The 20,465-nt window shown below is 42.6% G+C and overlaps 1 protein-coding gene across 1 annotated transcript in view; it reads left to right on the top strand.

The window, feature by feature from the left end:
* DNAJC4 (DnaJ heat shock protein family (Hsp40) member C4) overlaps positions 1-19,928 on the top strand; it is a 43,233-nt gene extending 23,305 nt beyond the window's left edge. Inside the window, exons 4-7 of the mRNA XM_040409941.1 lie at positions 7,752-7,981; positions 8,492-8,650; positions 12,350-12,436; positions 19,714-19,928. Of these exons, the coding sequence (XP_040265875.1) occupies positions 7,752-7,981; positions 8,492-8,650; positions 12,350-12,436; positions 19,714-19,816 (579 nt within the window). The 3' untranslated portion in view covers positions 19,817-19,928. The remainder of the gene's footprint in view (positions 1-7,751; positions 7,982-8,491; positions 8,651-12,349; positions 12,437-19,713) is intronic.
* The last annotated feature ends 537 nt before the right edge of the window (positions 19,929-20,465 follow it).

The raw sequence follows: 20,465 nt of genomic DNA, 5'->3' as shown, positions 1-20,465 counted from the left end.
AATGTACAGCACAGGAAACATTGCATCAACGCGCCATGCCGTACGTTTACATCATGGAGATGACAGTGGCTCAGGAACTAAGCTGACACCCTACAATAACAGCCAGAATTGGTGCTAGTCAGCAATCGGTAGTGTCCGCAATATCTACGTAGTTCACAGAGAGAGGATTTTACCTCTTTGCTCCAACAGGCTCCCCGCGACGCAATCACCGGGTCTCGATAGTTGCCATGGCAGTCAGGGGCCTTACAAAAGCCTCCAGACCAGACATGTACAGAAGCCTGCCAAGCTCAAGAGATCCGATTGTTTTATGTTTAAGTTCCCCAAGTGGAAGTGAAAAGTGAAGTAAAAATATATATATATATTTTTTTTTAAAGTAATTTTATGATGAAATAGTAGTAAAGCATGATATACCATATTTTTCATTTCATAAGACGCACCCTTCCCCCCCCTCTAAAAGAGGGGGAAAACGCTAGTGCATCTTAAGGTACTTTCACACTTGCGGTAGAGGAATCCGGCAGGCAGTTCCGTCGCCGGAACTGCCTGCCGGATCCGTCAAAACGTATGCCAACTGATGGCATTTGTAGACTGAGCAGGATCCTGATCCATCTTACAAAAGCATTGAAATGCCGGATCCGTCTTTCCGGTGTCATCTGGCATTTTATTTATTTTTTCGGTCTGCGCATGCGCAGACCGGAAGGACGGACCTGACATTGCGGCATTTTGAATGCTGGATCTGGCACTAATACATTCCTTTGGAAAAAAATGCCGCATCCAGCATTCCGGCAAGTGTTCCGAATTTTTGGCCAGAGATAAAACCGTAGCATACTGCAGTATTATCTCCGACCTGAACAGTCAAAAAGACTGAACTGAAAACATCCTGATGCATCCTGAACGGATTGCTCTCCATTCAGAATGCATGTGGATAAAACTTATCAGTTCTTTTCCGGTATAGAGCCCCTAGGACAGAACTCTATGCCGGAAAAGAAAAACGGTAGTGTGAAAGTACCCTTATGGGGTGAATACAGGGCAAAGAAATATAAAATGTGCGGCGCATTGATTATGCTCGGTATATCGCAGGCTGCGCTGCATAGGAACAGCAGCGATCTATCAGACATAGCTGAAGAGAGAGAGCCCGGCGGGCGCAGCACGTGCTTGCTGATGGGGACCGCCCGCGGCGTGCGCAGGGTGGTAGGGAATGGTCTTCTGCGGTGGGCACTGGGTGGTAGAGACCGGCCGGCCCTGTCTGGTTCTGGTTGATAGGGACCGGTTGGCAGATTTCCAGTGAGAACGTTGGTGGGAACGCAGTAGCAGGCAGATGAGAGGCGGAGCAGGCTTTCCTGCTACACATGCCTGCTCCGCCTCAAAGTATTCACACTGCCTGCTCCTGTGTGAATACTGATGAGAGGCTGGGGGCTGATGAGAGGCTGGGGGCTGATGAGAGGCTGGGGGCTGATGAGAGGCTGGGGCCTGATGAGAGGCTAGCGGGCTGATGAGAGGCTAGCGGGCTGATGAGAGGCTAGCGGGCTGATGAGAGGCTAGGGGGCTGATGAGAGGCTAGGGGGCTGATGAGAGGCTAGGGGGCTGATGAGAGGCTAGGGGGCTGATGAGAGGCTAGGGGGCTGATGAGAGGCTAGGGGGATGATAATAGGCTAGGAGGCTGATGAGAGGCATGGGGACTGATAAGAGGCTAGGGGGCTGATGATAAGAGGCTAGGGGGCTGATCTGAGGTCTGAATGGGGGTCTCATTTTTATTGTGGCTCTTATCTGAGGTCTGATTGGGGGTCGTTCACTTTGGGGTCTGAGCTGAGATCTGATTGGGGGTCTGATCTAAGGTCTTATTGGGGTCTTATTAATATTGGGGGGTCTGATTGGGGCTGTCAGCTGAGGTCTGATTAATATTGGGGGTCTTATTGCTGGTTTGACCTTAGGTCTAATGAAAAATATTTTTTTCTTATTGTCCTCCTCTAAAACGTATATGCCGGTGTGTCTTATAGGGCGAAAAATGCAGTAAGTAAAATAATGGTGAAGTGCTACAAGCATATATTTCAAAAATATACAATTTAATTCATTGGAAATAAATCAGATAAAAATAATAAGAAATAACATTAAAACCTTAAAAATTTGATCACAATAAAAAATCCATTCGAATATCAGCTGCAGGGCCTGCAGCATACTTGTGGACTGGAAATGACTTATTGTGATAAGCACATTTTTTTTTATTGTAATTACGTTTTTATGGTATTAATGTTATTTCATATTGTTTTTATCTGATTTATTCCAATTAATTAAATTGTATATTTTTGAAATATATGCCTGGAGCACTTAATCATCATTTTACATCTAAACTCTTTTTCCATCTGTAGACACCAGATAGGTGCCCTAGCTCAGCATATTATTTCTTACGTATATCAATTTTTAATCAGGTGAGCTGTTCATTGTATTTGTTAAAGCTTGATATAAACATATATAAATTTGGTATTGCCCTATTTGTATTGACAAGCAGACTAAATTTATCATATTGTATATACCACACAGTGAACCCTATAAAAAATAAAAAAAACACTAACAGAATTACTATTTTTGCCCACCTCACCTCCCCAAAAAATGAAAAAAAGTGATCAAAAAGTCTTATGTACCCCCAAATGGTACCAATAAAAACAACAGCCTGTCCCGTAAAAAAACAAGCCCTCACACAGCTACGTTGATGGAAAAATAAAAATGTAATGGAGATGCAGAATACAACAGATTTTTTATAAAAAATTGATTTTTATGATGCAAATCTAGTAAAACATGAAAAAATATATAAATTTGTTAATACTATAATATTATCAACCCGCTGAATAAAGTTCTCATATATACCGCACGGGAAACGTCATTAAAAATAAATTTAAAAACACTTGAAATTGGAATTTTTGCTCACTTCACCTTCAAAACAATTTAATAAAAAGCGATCAAAAAGCCAAATGTACCCAAAAAGTGTACCAATAAGGCTACTTTCACACTTGCATTTTTTGCAGATCCGTTATGGATCAGCAAAAATGCTTCCGTTACAATAATATACCCTCATGCATCCGTCATGAACGGATCCGGTTGTATTATGTCTTCTATAGCCATGATGGATCCGCCTTGAATACCATTGAAAGTCAATGGGGGACGGATCCGTTTTCTATTGTGCCAGATTGTGTCATAGAAAACGGATCCGTCCCCATTGACTTACATTGTGTGCCAGGACCGATCCGTTTGGCTCTGCTTTGTCAGGCGGACAGCAAAACGCAGCAGGCAGCGTTTTGGTGTCCACCTCCAGAGTGGAATGCTGACTGAACGGAGGCAAACTGATGCATTCTGAGCGGATCCTTTTCCATTCAGAATGCATTAGGGAAAAACTGATCCTTTTTGGACCGCTTGTGAGAGCCCTGAACGGATCTCAGAAACGGAAAGCCAAAACGCTAGTGTGAAAGTAGCCTAAAAAGTACAGCTTGTCCTGCAAAAAACAAGCACTCACCCAGCTCGGTCAACAAAAAATAAATAAAAGGTATGGCTCTTAAAAACCAATTCAGCAAATTCCATGTTACAAAATCCTGTTGTCGTTCCTTCTTTCCTGAGCGCTGCCGTGTCCCCAGACAGCCATTTATGACCAGATTTTGGTTATTTCTATACTGAGGAGAAATCGTGTTGCAAATTTTATGATGCTTTTTCTTTTGTTAACCCTTGTAAAAATGAAATTTTGGGCTAAAGCTACGTATTATTCAGACCATGTAATTTTGGATTTTCATGCCCAAAAGTGTGATAAATGCTAAATGCTCACTGCACCCCTTTTTCCAAAATGGAGCCTTTTGGGAGTGTTTCTTATATTTTAGCACCTCGAGACCTCTGCAAACCTAAAATGGTGCCCAGAAAGCTTCCTAAAAAGATGAAGACCCAAAATCCACAAGGTGCTCCTTCAATACTGTAGCCAGTAGCTCTCTAGGGCCACAAATGGAATATTTCTAAAAACTTCACCTTCATTTTGCATTAATTTCTGTGAAACAGCTTTTATTATTAATATTATTTGAAAGCGTCATTAATTCCACAGCACTGTGCATCTATGACGGTGGTATACATACATAATATAAAACATAAGTACAGTATGCATAAACCAGTACAGAGGGAGAGAGGGTCCTGCCCCCCAAAGCTTACAATCTACAAGGGAAGAGGATGGACACAATAGGTGAGGGTAAAAGATGCTCATCTGGATGTGTGGTGGCCGCATACTTATTGCAGGTGGTAGGGTTTCCTGAAGAGGTGGGTTTTCAGGTTGCTTTTGAAGGTTTGGATGTTGGAGTTACGTCAGATGTACTTGGTAGTAATTTCCAGAGTATGGGGGATGCACGTGAAAAATCTTGTAGACGACTGTGTGGAGAACAGCCCAGGGGAGAACAGAGAATTGGGTCCTGTGAGGATCGGAGATTACGTGTGGGGATGTATCTGGAAAGCAGGTCAGAGATGTAAGGAGAAGACAGGTTGTGGGCGGACTTATGTGTGGTTGTTAGTGTTTTAAACTGATTTCACTGGGTAACTGGGAGCTATTGAAGGGATTGGCAGAGGGGAAACGAGGGGAAGGTGGATTAACCGGACAGCGGATTTGAGGATAGATTCGAGGGGGGTGAGAGTGCTAGATGGGTGGCCACAGAAAGGGTTAACAAACTTCCTAAATGCCGTTTTAAATACTTTGAGGGGTACATTATTTAAAGTGGATGATTTATAGAGGTTTCTAATATATAGGCCTCTCAAAGCCACTTGAGAACTGAATTGGTCCCTACAAAAATAGGATTTGGAAATTTTCTTGAAGATTTATAAAATTACTTCTAAATTTATAAGCCAGCATAAAACTTATGTTGTATGACTTAAAAGCGTACATTTTCAAATCATGAAAGTTGCTAATTTTTCCCGATTTTTCTTAAATTTCTGATTTTCTTTTTGACAAAAACTCAAAACATGGCAATCCAAATGTACCGCTGACATAAAGTACAATATGTCACGAAAGAACATTGGCAGAATCACTTGGATATGTAGAATCCTTCCAAAGTTCTTACCACATAAAGTGTCGTATGTCATGTTTGAAAAATGGGGCTTCATCCTTAAAGGGGTGTTCCGAGATTTTAATACTTATGACCTATCCTTGCAGCTTCTATATAATGTACGGCACTGTGCTTGGTAAGCTGAGAGAAGGACACGGCAGTCTGACACCCACAATCAGCTACTGATCAGTATTAAAATCTCAGAAAACCCTTTTAAGGCCAAAATAGTCTTCGTCCTTGGGGTTAATAGGATAGGTTGCTTATGGGTAGCAGAATGCTAGGACTCCACCTATCTCATCAGTGAGTCCATTTATAGTCCTGTTCGCAAGAGTCGGTGGCACATGCCTAGGATTTATGTCATTTAATATCAGTTACAGAGAATATTGTAGTGAGTACCGTAAGTTTTTTTTTTTTTTTTTTTTTTTAACTATTTCCTTATTAAGATTTTTGACTCAACATAAACTACAAGAAGGGTACAACAGTCCCCATGACTAGAAATAACAGGAGTCCATCTTCATTGGTACGAGCAGATATATCAGGTCAACACAAATAAAGATAGCATAATCGGAGGTTACAAGAAACCGACAATTAGCTAAGTAACTCAGTCATTACACCTCGCAGTCAGGTCATCTCCTCCAGTCTTTCAGTGTCGGATTTCTACATCTGCTTCTAGCTGTAATACAAACCAGCACCTCGGTTGTAGTTGTGGAAGCGAGACGATGAAGTTGTTAGCATTGAAAGAGTTAATAAAATGGCGGTGGCTACTGCGTCCTTATCATGTCACATGATCTGTAGTGATAAGTGAATTAGGAAGACCTTTTCTTCCATTAGTTTATATACATCCCCCATCATTCCTTTAGAAAGAATTCTGTTTTTCTACAAGCTTCCCTTGTCAGAAGTTCTGATCAGTTTTCATCCAAACCTCCTAGAAATGCCCAGTCTGTTAGTTCAGCTCCGCTTGATGCTGCAGATCAGGACTTAATATTACACAATAAATAATAACAGAATAACAGCACAACTTAAGAGTTATAAGAAAAAATGCCCCAGAATTGTTATTAAATGGGGAATGCAAGTAGTTAAAGGAGAAGTGACCAGGGGTGTAGCTATAGGGTTCGCAGCAGTCGCAATTGCACCCCAGGGCCCTCAAGCCAGGGGGCCCACAGGGCTTCCTTGCCAGTGACGCGCCGCCAACTCTGTATCGCCATCCTCAGAACAGCGATATAATTAGATGCTGCAGCAAGGCATGGGAACAATGTCTCTCTGCCCCACCGTTACCTCTGATAGGCTTCAGGCCTGGCGCATGTAGCCTATCAGAGGCCGGCACAAGCTACACAATGACATCATCATCGCGCCACATGAGCCAGAAGAGACCTGCCCCGTATCGCTGGCAGCTGCATGGATGTAAGTATTTCAGTTTATTGTTTTTTTTTTTGGCATCATGCTTTTAGGACACCCTGGGGGGAGCACTATGGGGCATTAAATAGGGGCATGTTATAGTAGCACACATAAGAGGGCATGTTCTTGTACTGGCTCACTTTATGTGGGGGCACTATGGGGATGCTGGCTCTACTCGGAGCATTAAGAGGGGTCTTTTTTTGCACTGGCATGCATTATAAGAGGGCATTGTAAGGAGAATTATTACTACATGATTACTAGTGTGTGCAAAATGGGGGCATTATTACTATTGGGACACAGTTAACACTAAGGGCACTCTGGAAGATTATTATTTGGTAGGGCTTTGGGGAGCACTATTACTGTGGAGGCTCCCTGGCACAGTATCAGCTTAGCACAATTATTTTTGGGGACATTACATTTGCAACACTATTAGTGTCAGGGACAATTTTTGCTGGGCGCAGTTATTTTTTAGGACGCTGTCTACCAATAATTATTGAAGGGGGCACTATCTGCATGCTACTAGTATTTTCAGGAGTATTGTCTTTTTCTGCAGTATAGTATTGTGGAGGCCCAGCGAGCACAGTATTGTGGGTGTCAGGATGGGGTGTTCAGAAGTGGGAGAATGATGGAAAAGTTTGAAACTAAGATGTCTATTTGTCAAACTCTTCAGAAACAAAAAATTGCAGAAAGAAATCATCATAACGGTCTGGTCTGAAACCAGTTAGAAAGGAGTTTCTAACTGATGACCTATCCTCTGGATGACACCCGCTGTTCAGCTGTTTGAGAAGGCAGTGGCGCTCTCTTTGCTTTTACTAGGCCGAGTGTCCCATGGCCTAGGAGCAGCTCAGCCCCATAGAAGTAAGTGGGGCTGAGCTGCGATACCAAGCACAGCCGCTATACAATGTACGGAGCTGTGCTTGGTGATTTGAGAGAGAGCAGCAGAGCTCACAGGAGCACTGGTGCCTTCTCAAAACAGCTGATCTGCAGGGGTTCCAGGTGTCGGACCTCCTCCAATCAGTATGAAAATCTCAGAAAACCCTTTTAACCTGTTTATGACCACTGTACGGCTATATACGTCGGTGGTCAGGACTTTAAATATGGTGCCCGCCCACAAGCCAGATCTCTGCTGTTTTAAACTGACGGAACTCTTCATAGCCTGACCAACCATGGTCCAGGTTCTTACTTTCATAAAACATGAGTGGTTAATGTAATGTACTTGAGAAAATATCTTTGTATTGAAATAGGACAGTAAGTCATACATTTCCATGTTTCCTAAAGCTTTCTCCCTTCTTATCTCAGTGCCATCCCGACAGTGACCCCTCAAACCCTCTTCTGCACTCCCAGTTTGTGCGTCTGAATGATGCTTACAGAGTATTAAGCAAGCATTCTTCCCGCGCAGAATATGACCAGGTATTGGAAGCAATACAGAGAGAAAAGTGGAGTTCAGCAGGCCGCAGCCCTTATACATCTTATAGCAAAAGCTACAAGTGGAACCATTCTTATCAGACAGAGCAGGGACCATATACCCGGTAAGTGTGTGCTCGTTTCTTGCGGGAGACCTTCAGATGTCTTCAGGTTTCTCCTATGTGGCTGTTTAATTGTAAGGGGGCCAAATGCTCCTGCTTTACTTGTCTTTCTCTTTCTATACTGCTATATTTTCTCTTTCTTCTTACATTGTGCTTTACTTCACTTCCCATTCTACCTCTCTTATCTCCAAAATGCCTTGATATCAGGAAATTCCTTCCTTTGGTCATATTGATGCATAGGGGCAGAGGGAGGAATGCAGTGTATTGAGGTTACAAAGAAGTCATTAACGTTCGTGTCAAACCCTTTCCCCAGTCAGGCTAGGTTCATCTCGATTAGTGGCCTCTGTCTCAGGTTCTGTTGAGTGCAACACTATTTTGTCCAATAAAATGGCGGGCTCCCTGATAGAAACCCCACGTACCCTGCTTATAGTCTGGTGTGAACGTAGCCTTCCCCCTTTTCTACTTGTTTTATTTACTCCATGGTGCTTATGATTGTCCTTGTATCCCAATCAGGTCTACATCAGAAGATCATGAACGCTACTGGTCAGAATTTCCTCCAAAAAGTGACTGGGAAGAGTCTGCAGAACAGCGTGGGCAGAGAAATACAATAATAGTTATATATTGCTTCTTAGTCGCAGGCCTAAGTATATTTGTACATTGGGAGCTTTTTAGGTAATTGCACTTAATCACTTTTAGTTTCATTTCAGATTTGTAATTGTCTTTTCATTTTTTGACCTCCTATTTACAAGTTAATGGAATTGCAATATTTGGATAGTCCTGTCAATCCCTCTTTTGTAAGCCCTAAAACATAAGGGATGCAAGGAGTTTGGAAACTAATTTGATAAAGTAATTCCCTTGATGTGCAAACATGTTGGATACCAGACAATGTCCGCCTCTCCTGAGGCATAACCCAGTTTGAAGACTTGGCATTTTTAGAGAGAGTTATTAGTGGCAGCCACCTTTGACATCCAGTTGGGCTGTTATGGACAACTGTTCCACTTCTGTTTATAATGGAGCCGTGACAGCTATAGTTTTCAAACAGATACTGAAGGAACCATTTGACTTACATAATAAGGTCTGTTAGGTCTGATATTTTGGCCAGCAAGAATATTGCTGCAGGCTGCAAAAAAATATTACTGCAAACCCCGACGACTAGCAAAAATACTAGTACGTAGAGAACTTAAAGGGGTTGACCACTTTGTTATTTATAGATTACTTACAGGTTTTCTGTGCTGACTTCTGTTATCTTGAGTAAGGTTCCACCATATTGTTTCTGCCCTGCTGCTGTTGGATGGGGTTGCCACTCCTGTATACAGTGCTTGTGCACAGTTTGGCAGCGCTGACCCCTCTAAATGACATCATTCATAATGGATCCAGTCCTAACCCCTGTCCTGCCGGCTGTGTTCTCCAGTATGTAGGGAGGATGGGACACTAGAGACATGAAAATGTTCTACTGCGCAGATGTGGAACATGGAGTCTGCAACGGCATAACATTTTCATGCCTCTAGTGTCCCATCCTCCCTACAGACTGGAGCTTGCACACTGCCACTCGAGCAGAGAATGCCAGTCTGTAGGCAGTAGAGAGGACGGGGCACTAGGGACATGAAAATGTTCTACTATGCAGACACGAGACTCAGGACATGGGGTCTGCACAGTAAAACAGATAATGGGAATGTGCACAGCCAGCAGGACCTGGGTTGGGACTGGAACCATTTTGAATTACGTCATTTAGAGGGGCCAGCGCTGCCAAGGCAAGGCATTGTATACAGGAAAAAAAGATGAAAATGAATCTCCATAAGAAAAGCGGTAACGCAGCCAATGCATTTCAATCTAACAGATGTTAATCATTGTATAAGTTAGATACAGCCATAATGGGCTTATATATCAAAATAAGGCATAGCTCACATCAATCAGGTTGGAGCTCCAATATGACTGGTGTGGGTTGTGCCTTATTTTGATATATAAACCCAGTATGCCTGTATCTAACTTATACCTTGATTAACATCTGTTAGATCAAAACGCGTTGGTGCGTTACCATGCATTTTTACATGAAGCCAAATAAAGATTGAAGATTTATCTATCTTTTTTTCCTGGATTACTTGCGGACTGGACTGGGTCCCTGCACGAGAGATCACATGGACAGTGCTGGCTTGACTGGCTTCTGCCTTGACAGCAGGGCACAAACACTATGGGGGAAATTTACTCAAGATAACACAAGCCGGCACAGAAAACCTGTAAGCAATCTGTAACTCTAACAAATATGCCAACCCCTTGTGGTGGCATTCCATTTTTTAAAGGGGTATTGTTTTTCCATAACAGCATACTGATAGGATATGCTAGCAGTGGCGTCGCTACAGGTGGGCAATTGCTTCCCCCAGGTCATTCCTTGCCCCCCCGGGTGCCCACCCCGCTGATTCGCTGCTGCGCCCGCACTACTGATTCACAACAACAGACAACATACACATGACAGATGAGGGTGGGGGCGGCATTCGGACCCAGTGGAGGCAGAGCGTGCAGGGCAGGCGCAGGCTGGGAGTGCGGCAGCCGCAGAGTTGACGTCACCACGTAAAGCTGCGTGCCTGCCCGCCTGCGCGAACGTTTGCTTCTGCAGCTCTGCTACTGCTAGTGAGCCTGTCTGTGCCCAGGCCCCAGCTTCGGACAGGAGAGGAGGACTGTGTGTGGCAGCACTGCACTGGCACTGCTGTGCCTGCACCAGAGGGCGAGGCACTCTCCCAAGAACTCTGCCTGGCCCTGCCCTGGCCGGCCCCTAGGCAAGCTAAGAAAAGTAAGAATAAAAAGTTTTTAAAAAAGTATGTACCCCCACTACCTCGCCTCATGGCCTGCCTGCTTGCGCCCAGCCCCTCCTCAACCCTGATACCCCTATAACTTAGGGGTATCAGGGTACATTATACAGGGGTAATATAACTGAGGACCCCTGTATAATGTCCCCTGATAGCACTGAGTCCTCCTCAGTTATATTACCCTTGTATAATGTACCCTGATACCCCTTAGTTATAATATTACCCATAATGTCCCCTAATACCCCTCAGTTATATGAGGGTAATCAGGGTACATTATACAGGGGGTAATATAACCAAGGGGTATCAGGGTACATTAAACAGGGGGTAATATAACTTATATTACCACCGTATAATGCCTGATAGGCCTCCTGAGTTATATTACCCTTGTATAATTATGTACCCGGATACCCCTTAGTTATATGATCCTGGCGGGGTCATATAACTAAGGGGTATCAGGGTACATTTTTATACAGGGTTAATATAACTCAGGAGGCCTATCAGGCATTATACGGTGGTAATATAGCTTACATTACCCCTGTATAATGTCCCATGATAGCCCTCCTCAGTTATATTAGCCCTGTGTAATTTACCCTAATATACCTTAGTTATATAATATAACTAAGGGGTATCAGGGTGCATTATACAGGGGTAACATGTGACATAAGTAAGTGTGCGATAGTAACAGGCGAGAGCACTGCAAATAGGGAGCAGCAGAGGACTAGGGGGTAGGCTGTCTCCTGTTTCTCGCAGGGTAGGGGTATCAGGAGTCCTGGTGGCACACTGCAGGGTGGCATAGCCTGCTACAGGTGCCAGTCAGCCACAGCACCAGTGTGTGTAACAGATCTGAGGGCCCCAATGACAACAAATCATTTACTGCCCCGTGTGGTCAAACGTCAAAGACTATTACCAGGGACTCACAAGGGTGCAGAACCATCTTTAGAGAATACCCTACTAGTACTTCAGACAGTCTACTAGATTATATGTAATGTGATTAACTAGCCATGGGGACTGGGACATTTCAGTCCGTCCCTCGGTTTGGCTGGACACGCATCTGGTTGTTATGGGGCAACATTCATTCACCATGCTGTTTGCCTCAGCATCTGTAATTTGTGTAGAAACCTAGACTATATTGTTTCCATCGTTTTCCATGAAGCGAATATAGATGTAAGTGAGCAGATGGATCTAGACGCGTAACATCCTTTCTTATGTCTTACAGCTTGTACAGAGTATTTTGTTATCTTATTTATATATACTTATTTAGTATTTTTCAGTAGTATGATTAGCTGGCGAAAATTATTAGTGCCCCCCCATTTTTGACTGTGTATCTTCTGTGACCCCCCCCCCCCCCCTCGCCACTGTATGCAAGTGAAAGAAGATCAGGAGTTACACTGGAGTAGGAGCTGTCAGAGGCCCTGCAGACTCAGTATGAAGTGATCACAGGAGCTTTCAGTAGCATATTGGTTTGATTCAAGTGGCTTTATACCCCAATCTAAGATTAATATGTCAGCTTTGTGACTATATTTGTTATAAGTGAGAAAATGCACATTAATATTTTGATGCCTTGTTATAGCACAGTTAGAGAGATTCGCCGTAAGGAAATAGACGAAGAACAGATGAGGATTTTGAAATTTTACAATGAAAGGAAAGAGGCTGCCAGGTGAGTTCCCACATAGCACACCAGGGCACACATGGAATGTGTCTACAATTATTAAGAAAATACAATTTCCAAGAAATGCTCACAGACATGTTTTCGATATGTTCTAAAACATAGTAGTGGGTTGTAGTGGCTCACTCCTTATAGTTACAGGGTGGTGCTGCAAGCTCATATAGAGGGAATCACCCCACCCTCTGTTAAAAAGTAAATGTAACAATGGAAAAATGGGCGAGCACTCATACACTTGGCAACCAAAATGACATATGCAGAAAATATTTATTATTAAATCACCATAAAATTCAAGTAATAAAAATAATAAAAACTGAGTATTATAGCAATGACATACAAAAACTACAATCACATAAACTATAGTAGATATAATAGTATAGTCGATATTGTATTGAATGCTAAAATATATGATAATAAAATATTCGATACTAGTCTATAGTCTATAAATTCACTGATATAAATCACACACCAAAAACTCCAAGTATTGTCCAGGTCTTATATATGCTGTTATTGTGAAGGGGGAGGTAATTCCTCTGTGAATCTATCTCAGATTGGGAAAATGAGTGTCACTTTAAATATTGTAGGTGTATTTCCCCTGGGAACGTAGTGTAATCATAAAATGGCCACAGGAATCCTGATAATGTTGGAATAAAAAGTCTCTTATGGTATTTCCTTTTAAAGTCGAGGTAAACTTTAAATCTGTATTTGGCTTACCGTCTGGTGTCTGCTGTCTCCCTGTTGCTTGAGTGGAGCTTTAAATGTCTGCCGGCTTATTTGATCGCTCCTTCCAGCAAGCTGGTTCAAATTTCGTGGGAGTTCCAAAGATCACGGGAGTTGACACTCTGTTCCGCAATTTCCTTCAGTACAGCTTTTCGACGATAAAAGTGGTTGTTCCTTTACTGTAAAAAAAATTTCTTTCTCTGTATGGCCATACAGTTTTATCGGAGGCTTCTCAATACAGGTACATCAGTTGTTTCACCATACGCGTTTCGGGTAGATTCGCTCTCCCTTCCTCAGTGGTCAAGTGTCTGCCTGCCTGGCCTCCATTTTTATCCATTCCTTAATTACTTCCCAACTCTCAAACACCTGCTGTTCATGCTGTTCCCAATTGGTCAGGAAATCCTCCCACATAATCAGGGGATAATTCTATACAGCATTGACATTTTTTTTTATTTTTATTTTTTTTCCTACTTGCAGTTCCCATGCGTTTTTTTTGGGGACACATGCGTTTTTTTTGCCCAGATGTCCCAATTGGTGTGATATACTGATGTATGAAATATAAACTTAATATCTAATTGCTAACACTTATAAAATCACATTTTAATGATAAAATATTATTAAACAAATTATTTAGATTAAAATCCGGATATAAAACTATAAATACTCCCCAACATTTATATTTATTTGGAGTGCACTGGAGAAAAAGCTGGACAGGCTAAAGGTCCTATTAGATGGAACAATTATCATATGAATTTTCGTATAATTGTTAGAATTTGAGAAATTATCACAACATGTAATAGTGCAGTGATAAACAACAAGCTAAATCCATGGACTCTCTGGATCAGACAGATCTGCCTGACTGAAATTTTTTTGCTAGTCACCGCCATGTCCCCTTGTCTAATAAAAAATCTGCCAGTTATTAGCAGTGTAAATGCTCTAGGGGCGAACAAGCAACAATAACAAGCATACGGCAAAAATATTTATCACTTTGTATAACGGAATGTCTTTTGAACACAAACAACTTGCTAAATCGCTGCCTGCTGCTCTTTAAAGGGGTTATCCAAACTCTATAATGCCCCCTCTAATGCCCGGGCTCCTCACACAAGGGTGGGCTTAGTCAATAGCAGGCCACACCGGGGATGAGCCTTCCTGCCTGGATGCAGTGTGTTACACATGGTGCCATATGAGCAATAAAACAACTTAACATATAAAGAAATAATGACTGAAAATGGCCACGGTCCTTTATTAAGGGTTACATGAAATGTTAATCATGAATTCACCAATAAATAATCATTTAATAAATTAATAAATAACCAATAAACCATCAGTAAGTCCACAATTGTCCCCCCAGCAAAGCTGGATGACTAACTCCCCTCTAATTCTGGACCGTGACTTGTAAAAAGGGGCGGGGTGGGGCGGGGTGATGTCTTCTTTCTTCCAGGTTTAGCGACAGACAAGGCTCCAGACCTGCCAATCACCTTCTTAAATAGTTGAATTTTCCACCTCAGGTGTTAGAGCAGCCAATCAGAAAGGGGCAGTAAACAGGTACCCCAGTAACAGGCAGGCAACGATCAACCAATCACAGCTCTTCCTCAAATCACCTCAGATGAGCTGAAAAATAAATGGCAGAAAACAAGCACAAAAAAGAGGGGGGGGGGAAGGAAGGGGAAAAGTGACAGAACTACTACTCCCAATATGCTCAATGACACCATGGTGGGACTCCGGCATACGCCTTTGTGCCCATGGTCATTATAATTATTTGTGATACGTCCTTTCGACCCCACTTTAGATATTATTTAAGGAAAAAAAAGTTAGAAATAAATTAGAGTTAAAAATAAAATGGAACTCTTTACAGGATGCTTTTTCCCCAGTTTTTCACAGCTGATTTTATCTTGGATACAGCATTTAAGGTCTGTATGTGCAATCTCCTATCGGTTAGGCCCCATTCACACGTCCGCAATTTTGTGGAATTGCGGACCCATTAATTTCTATGGGGCCCACACGATGGTCGCACTTCCGGGTCCGCGTTTCCGTTCCTGAAAAAAATAGAACATGTCCTATTCTTGTCCGCAATTGCGGACAAGAATAGGCATATTCTATAAGTGCCGGTGTCCGTGTTTTACGGATCCGTGTATCCACAAAACACGTTACGGACGTGTGAACGGACCCTTATCCTGGAAGATCTGCAAAAGAAAGTAAAATCAATGCTCTGTCTTCAATTAGTTATATACACAAACCTCATCATCCAAAGTATCTTGTTCTTCTTATTATGGTTATAATAAAAGAGTCCTACGGCCAAGCATGTTAATAGTCCTCCATCCCAGAACAATATTACAATTGGCAGAGAGTGCTTTTTACTGATATTACGGATATATTATCATAAATCCAAAGAACTGGGTATTTACCAAGGCCATGTAAGAGGGAAATGCATTAGTTGTTAAGGGGATATTTCCACCCTAGACAACTATGGCATATCCACAGTATATATCAGTGGTCAGCAACCTTCGGCACTGCAGCTTCTGTAAAACTACAACTCCCAGCATGCACTCTTACTTATCTGTTTTTGTAATTCCCATAGAATTGAAAGGAGGATTCTGGGAGTTGTAGTTTCAGAACAGCTGGAGTGCTGGAGGTTGCTGATCCCTGGTATATACCATAAATGTCTAATGGATCCATGTCCCAAAGGTGAAACCTGCCTCTGTCTCCAAAACATGCCCTCTGCTGCCCACCAAATTCCTGCGGAGAATGAATGGAAAGGTGGCAGTGCATGCGCCCACAATTAAGCATGCTTAGCTGTTTCCATGACCCCACAGAAGCGAAGGGAGAGAGATATGTAGAGATCCATGGCCACCTCTTCATTCGTTTTCCGTCTGGCAGCCACTTCACCAGGCAGTGATTGACAGCTATCTCTGTATACAGAGTCATAGAGGGACGGCTGTCAGTCACTGATAGGACCCACTCCTGGACTTCAGAGCCCAGCAGGAATTTAAATAAATTACAAGTTCTACTAAATCTTCTCCCATAAAACTATACATCAATCTGCTCAGCTCCTCCTGCTCTAGAACATGCAGCTCGGACACCATGTTCAACATGTCAGGTTCCCAAGGGCTATACATGAATATACATGTCCACAGGATGTGCCCGTTATTGTAGTTTAGTTCCATTTTGTTTGCTTCCAATGCTAGACAGCCCCTTTAATCCATAGTTATGTTTTCCCTCACTCAGACCACAGCTTCAGTTCACTGCCCGAGCCATGTAGCGAAATATGCTGGTGAAGGCAGAGTGGCTTGTTGGTGTCTGACTCACTCCCCCCATCACCCCTTGAGTTACATCCCTCAATAAATACAGGTCACATGCTGTTTGTGCACACGTCATGGCTAAGGCCAGATTAGATGCAGCGGACTTATGACCACGGACAGAGCATCATCATTCCAGTCCGGCAGGAACGGAAACAGCAGAGATGGGAGCCACAGCGCTGGAACAGCGGTACTTTCAAAAGGTAAGGGTGGGTTCACATCTGCGTTCTGGATTCCGTTATGGCTTTCCGTTATAAAAAGGTTATAACGGAAAATAACGGAATCCACAAGATGGAAGTCAAAACGGAAGCCTTTAGAGGCATTCCGTTTTTAACCGTCTTAATAGAAGTCTATGGGGAATCATAACGGATCTGTCTGGGTCCCTTTATGCAAGACGGAAAACAAAGTCTCCGTTCTGCATAACGGAAACCAGATGGATCCGTTATGCTTCCCCATAGACTTCTATTAAGACGGAAAGCCTTTTTAAGGCTTCCGTTTTGCATTCCGTCATAATACAAGTCTATGGGCAGCATAACGGATCCGTCCTTCCGTCTTATGGATTACGGAAAGCCATAACGGAATCCAGAACGCAGATGTGAACTAGGGATCAACCGATATAGATTTTTTAGAGCCGATACGATAATCTGTGAACTTTCAGGCCGATAGCCGATAATTTATACCGATATTCTGTGAATTTTCATTTTTGAAAAAAAAAATTAAATTCCTACACAAATCTGCTGAAAATGAACATGTTTATTGTTTTTTTTGGTAAATCTTTCTTTTTCATTTATACTTAATATTTTGGTGTTTTTATTTTATTTATTACTAACTTTTAGCCCCCTTAGGGACTAGAACCCTTGTCCTATTCACCCTGATAGAGCTCTATCAGGGTGAATAGGACCTCACACTGTCCCTGCTGCCCTGTGCATAGTGCACACAGCAGCAGGGAGCTGACTATGGCAGCCAGGGCTTCAATAGCGTCCTGGCTGCCATGTTAACCGATCGGAGCCCGAGGCTTACACTGCTGGGGCTCCGATCGGAAATGCCACTGAGGAGGAGGGGACCCTGTGGCCACTGCCACCAATGATTAATACTGGGGGGCTTGGGTGGGGGGGTGCACTGCGCCACCAATGTCTTTAATACTGGGGTTGGGGGGGGGCGCACTGCGCCACCAATGAAGATAACTCTCTCATTAATTCATATAGAGGAGGCGGGAGCTGGCTGCAGAATCATACCCCAACCTCTATAAGCGGTAGCTGCGATCTGCGGCAGTTAACCCCTCAGGGGTTAACTACCACAGATCGCAGCTACTTGTCATAGAGGTCGGGAGCCGGCTATATGATTCTACAGCCAGCTCCCGCCTCCTGTATATGAATTAATGAGAGAGTTATCTTCATTGGTGGCGCAGTGGCCACAGCCCCTCCCCTCCTCTTCTCCTCTCATTGGTGGCAGCAGCAGCACAGGGGGAGGGAGACACTGCTTCCTTCTCCCCTGTGCTGCTGAGGGAAGACGGAGAGCGCTGCCAGCAGCGCGCTCCTTGTTCCCCATACGTTATCGGTATATTGGCAAAATAGATGGCGATACCGATAACGTTCAAAATCCTGAATATCGGCCGATAATATCGGTAAAACCGATAATCGGTCGATCTCTAATGTGAACCCACCCTAAGTGGTTTTGTTTCCTTTTTTACACTGGTTCCTGCCTTTCATTCATTATTTCATTAAAGGGAATCTGTCACCACGATCTTGGACGTTATTTTCCCCCATCATTTTCCCACTGTCAGCATTTAAAGCTGTGCCGAAATACATTGTCAGGTCTGCTGTGTATGCACACCTGAGTCCTCTCCGTTATGTTAGCATGGCTGTCGGGGCTGTGTATTTCTGTGTAGCTTTGAGCGTTGACAGCGGGAGAATGGGGGGCAGTAGGAAATAATAGATGGCGTTCTGGACTCCTTATGTGCAGCACTTCTCATGTATTACTGCAGATAATAGTTCAGAATCGTGGTGACAGGTTCCCTTTAAAAGGGGCTCTCTCACTTCAGCAAATAGCATTTATTACGTAGAAGTTAATACACGGCACTTACCAATGTATTGTGAAAAATAAAAATAAATGTAACACACAAGAGTAACTACTGCCCCAAGAGGTGCACTCAGTCGGGTGGACCCTGTCCACTCCCAGAGACAATAAAAATGTAATAAGAATAACTGGGCACTCTCAGGATATCTGGACCAATTGAAATTTAATAGCATATAATAAAATAGCCATGAACAACAGTATATATTGGCGGTGATGATAAACACTAAAAATCAATATATGTAACACACAACATGCAGTAATACCCTGTAAAACAACTGGAAAATAGAGATCTAAAATGTAATAAAATTCGAGGAATAAAATTGAATACTCGATAATAAAATGTTCGTATGAATATTCAGCCGAATATTCGTATGGGAAAGTCACTCAGTTAATGGTAGCGATAAACAGTATCCTCTAATATTGTCCAATTCGATTTAATAGATAGGAGTTTCCAAAAGATTCTACAGTCCCAATACGCGATCAAATGAACAAACTTTAAGCGGCGTCCCGCTTATGACATCCACCAGTAGCGTCCCACTGGACTAGGAGTCATACAAATTAAAGTAGCTGGATAAAATCGCTGGATAAAATCGAACGGTCTTACCGTCTCCCTTGATAGGTCAACAAAGGAAATAATGTAGTCCTCTAAGTAAGTAGACCGATAGTTTGTCAATAAATTCGCACACTGGCAATTGTTTGACACATGTATTCAGGCCTTCTCCATGGACTCAGGCCTTACAGGTTATATTCCACATAAGCCATTCGTGTGACAGACAAATGGGGTCCTGTCTAGGCTAGACGCGTTTCGGGGTATCACATTACCCCTTCCTCAGTAGCTATGGAGGAAGGGGTAATGTGATACCCCGAAACGCGTCTAGCCTAGACAGGACCCCAGAAATTTGGACCACTTGGGAAGCTGGAGAACTGACTGGATTATCGCTAAGAAGGAATCGTCTGTCACACGAATGGCTTATGTGGAATATAACCTGTAAGGCCTGAGTCCATGGAGAAGGCCTGAATGCGATGCTTAGAGGCTGTAATGAGCTCTAATAATCTTGTTAATGAAACCTAATGTATTTCCTATTTGTTTTAATAGTCATTGTTTTTAATTGTATGTGTGTTGTGAACTTTATCTTCAAGACAGCCTCGTAGTAATAGTACTTGTGTTTCTTTATGTAGATTGAATGGATTGAGCATGCAGCAGGAGATTCTAGTGCAAAGACATGAAGAAAGACTCAGGCAATTATATGGTCAAAAACTTCAAGATCAGACCAAAAAATAAGAGAAAAATGCTGCTCAGAGTTGGTGAACAAAATGAAATCTTTTTCTCATAACGTATCTAACCTTTTTTGTGACAAATATATACTATGAATAAAACACTATAAACATCCAGAACAATAGCTTTCACTTGTAATTGTCTTTGCTGAGTGACTGACCTACTGTATAACACAATCTTCTAGTGTATTTCCCAAAAAGTATGTAATCTTAATGGACTAAAGATAAACTCATGATAAATGTTACCAGGAAACATAATAGTGTAACTGTACCGCTCACCTATATATCGGGTGCTACAGCGGGAGGATTCTCCAATCCACATCAAATCCAAGAAGAAAACGTAGCACTCCATTTTGATTTTGAAAAATGACAGGTTTTTATTCGTTCAAAAAGACTACAGCATGTATAATTATATGTGTACTTCATCCATAATTCATAAATTCAGGTGTATGTTAATCCAGAATTATGCACAAATACTATGAAAACAGACAAAAAGCATGTACAAAATATAACATATGCTCCTCTGGATTTTCCTCCCAGAATTCCAGAGGAGCATGTATGGCCTATAAGTCTCCTCACACTGATTAAGGTGCTCTCTCCCTAAGGAGAGTTAGTTCCCTCCTGACCCGGGCACAGGCCTCTCACCCATTTAAGCC

Source organism: Bufo bufo, chromosome 10 (genome assembly GCF_905171765.1).
Source record: "Bufo bufo chromosome 10, aBufBuf1.1, whole genome shotgun sequence".
Classification (NCBI taxonomy): Eukaryota; Metazoa; Chordata; class Amphibia; order Anura; family Bufonidae; genus Bufo; species Bufo bufo.
This window is presented reverse-complemented; position numbering and strand designations above follow the sequence as displayed.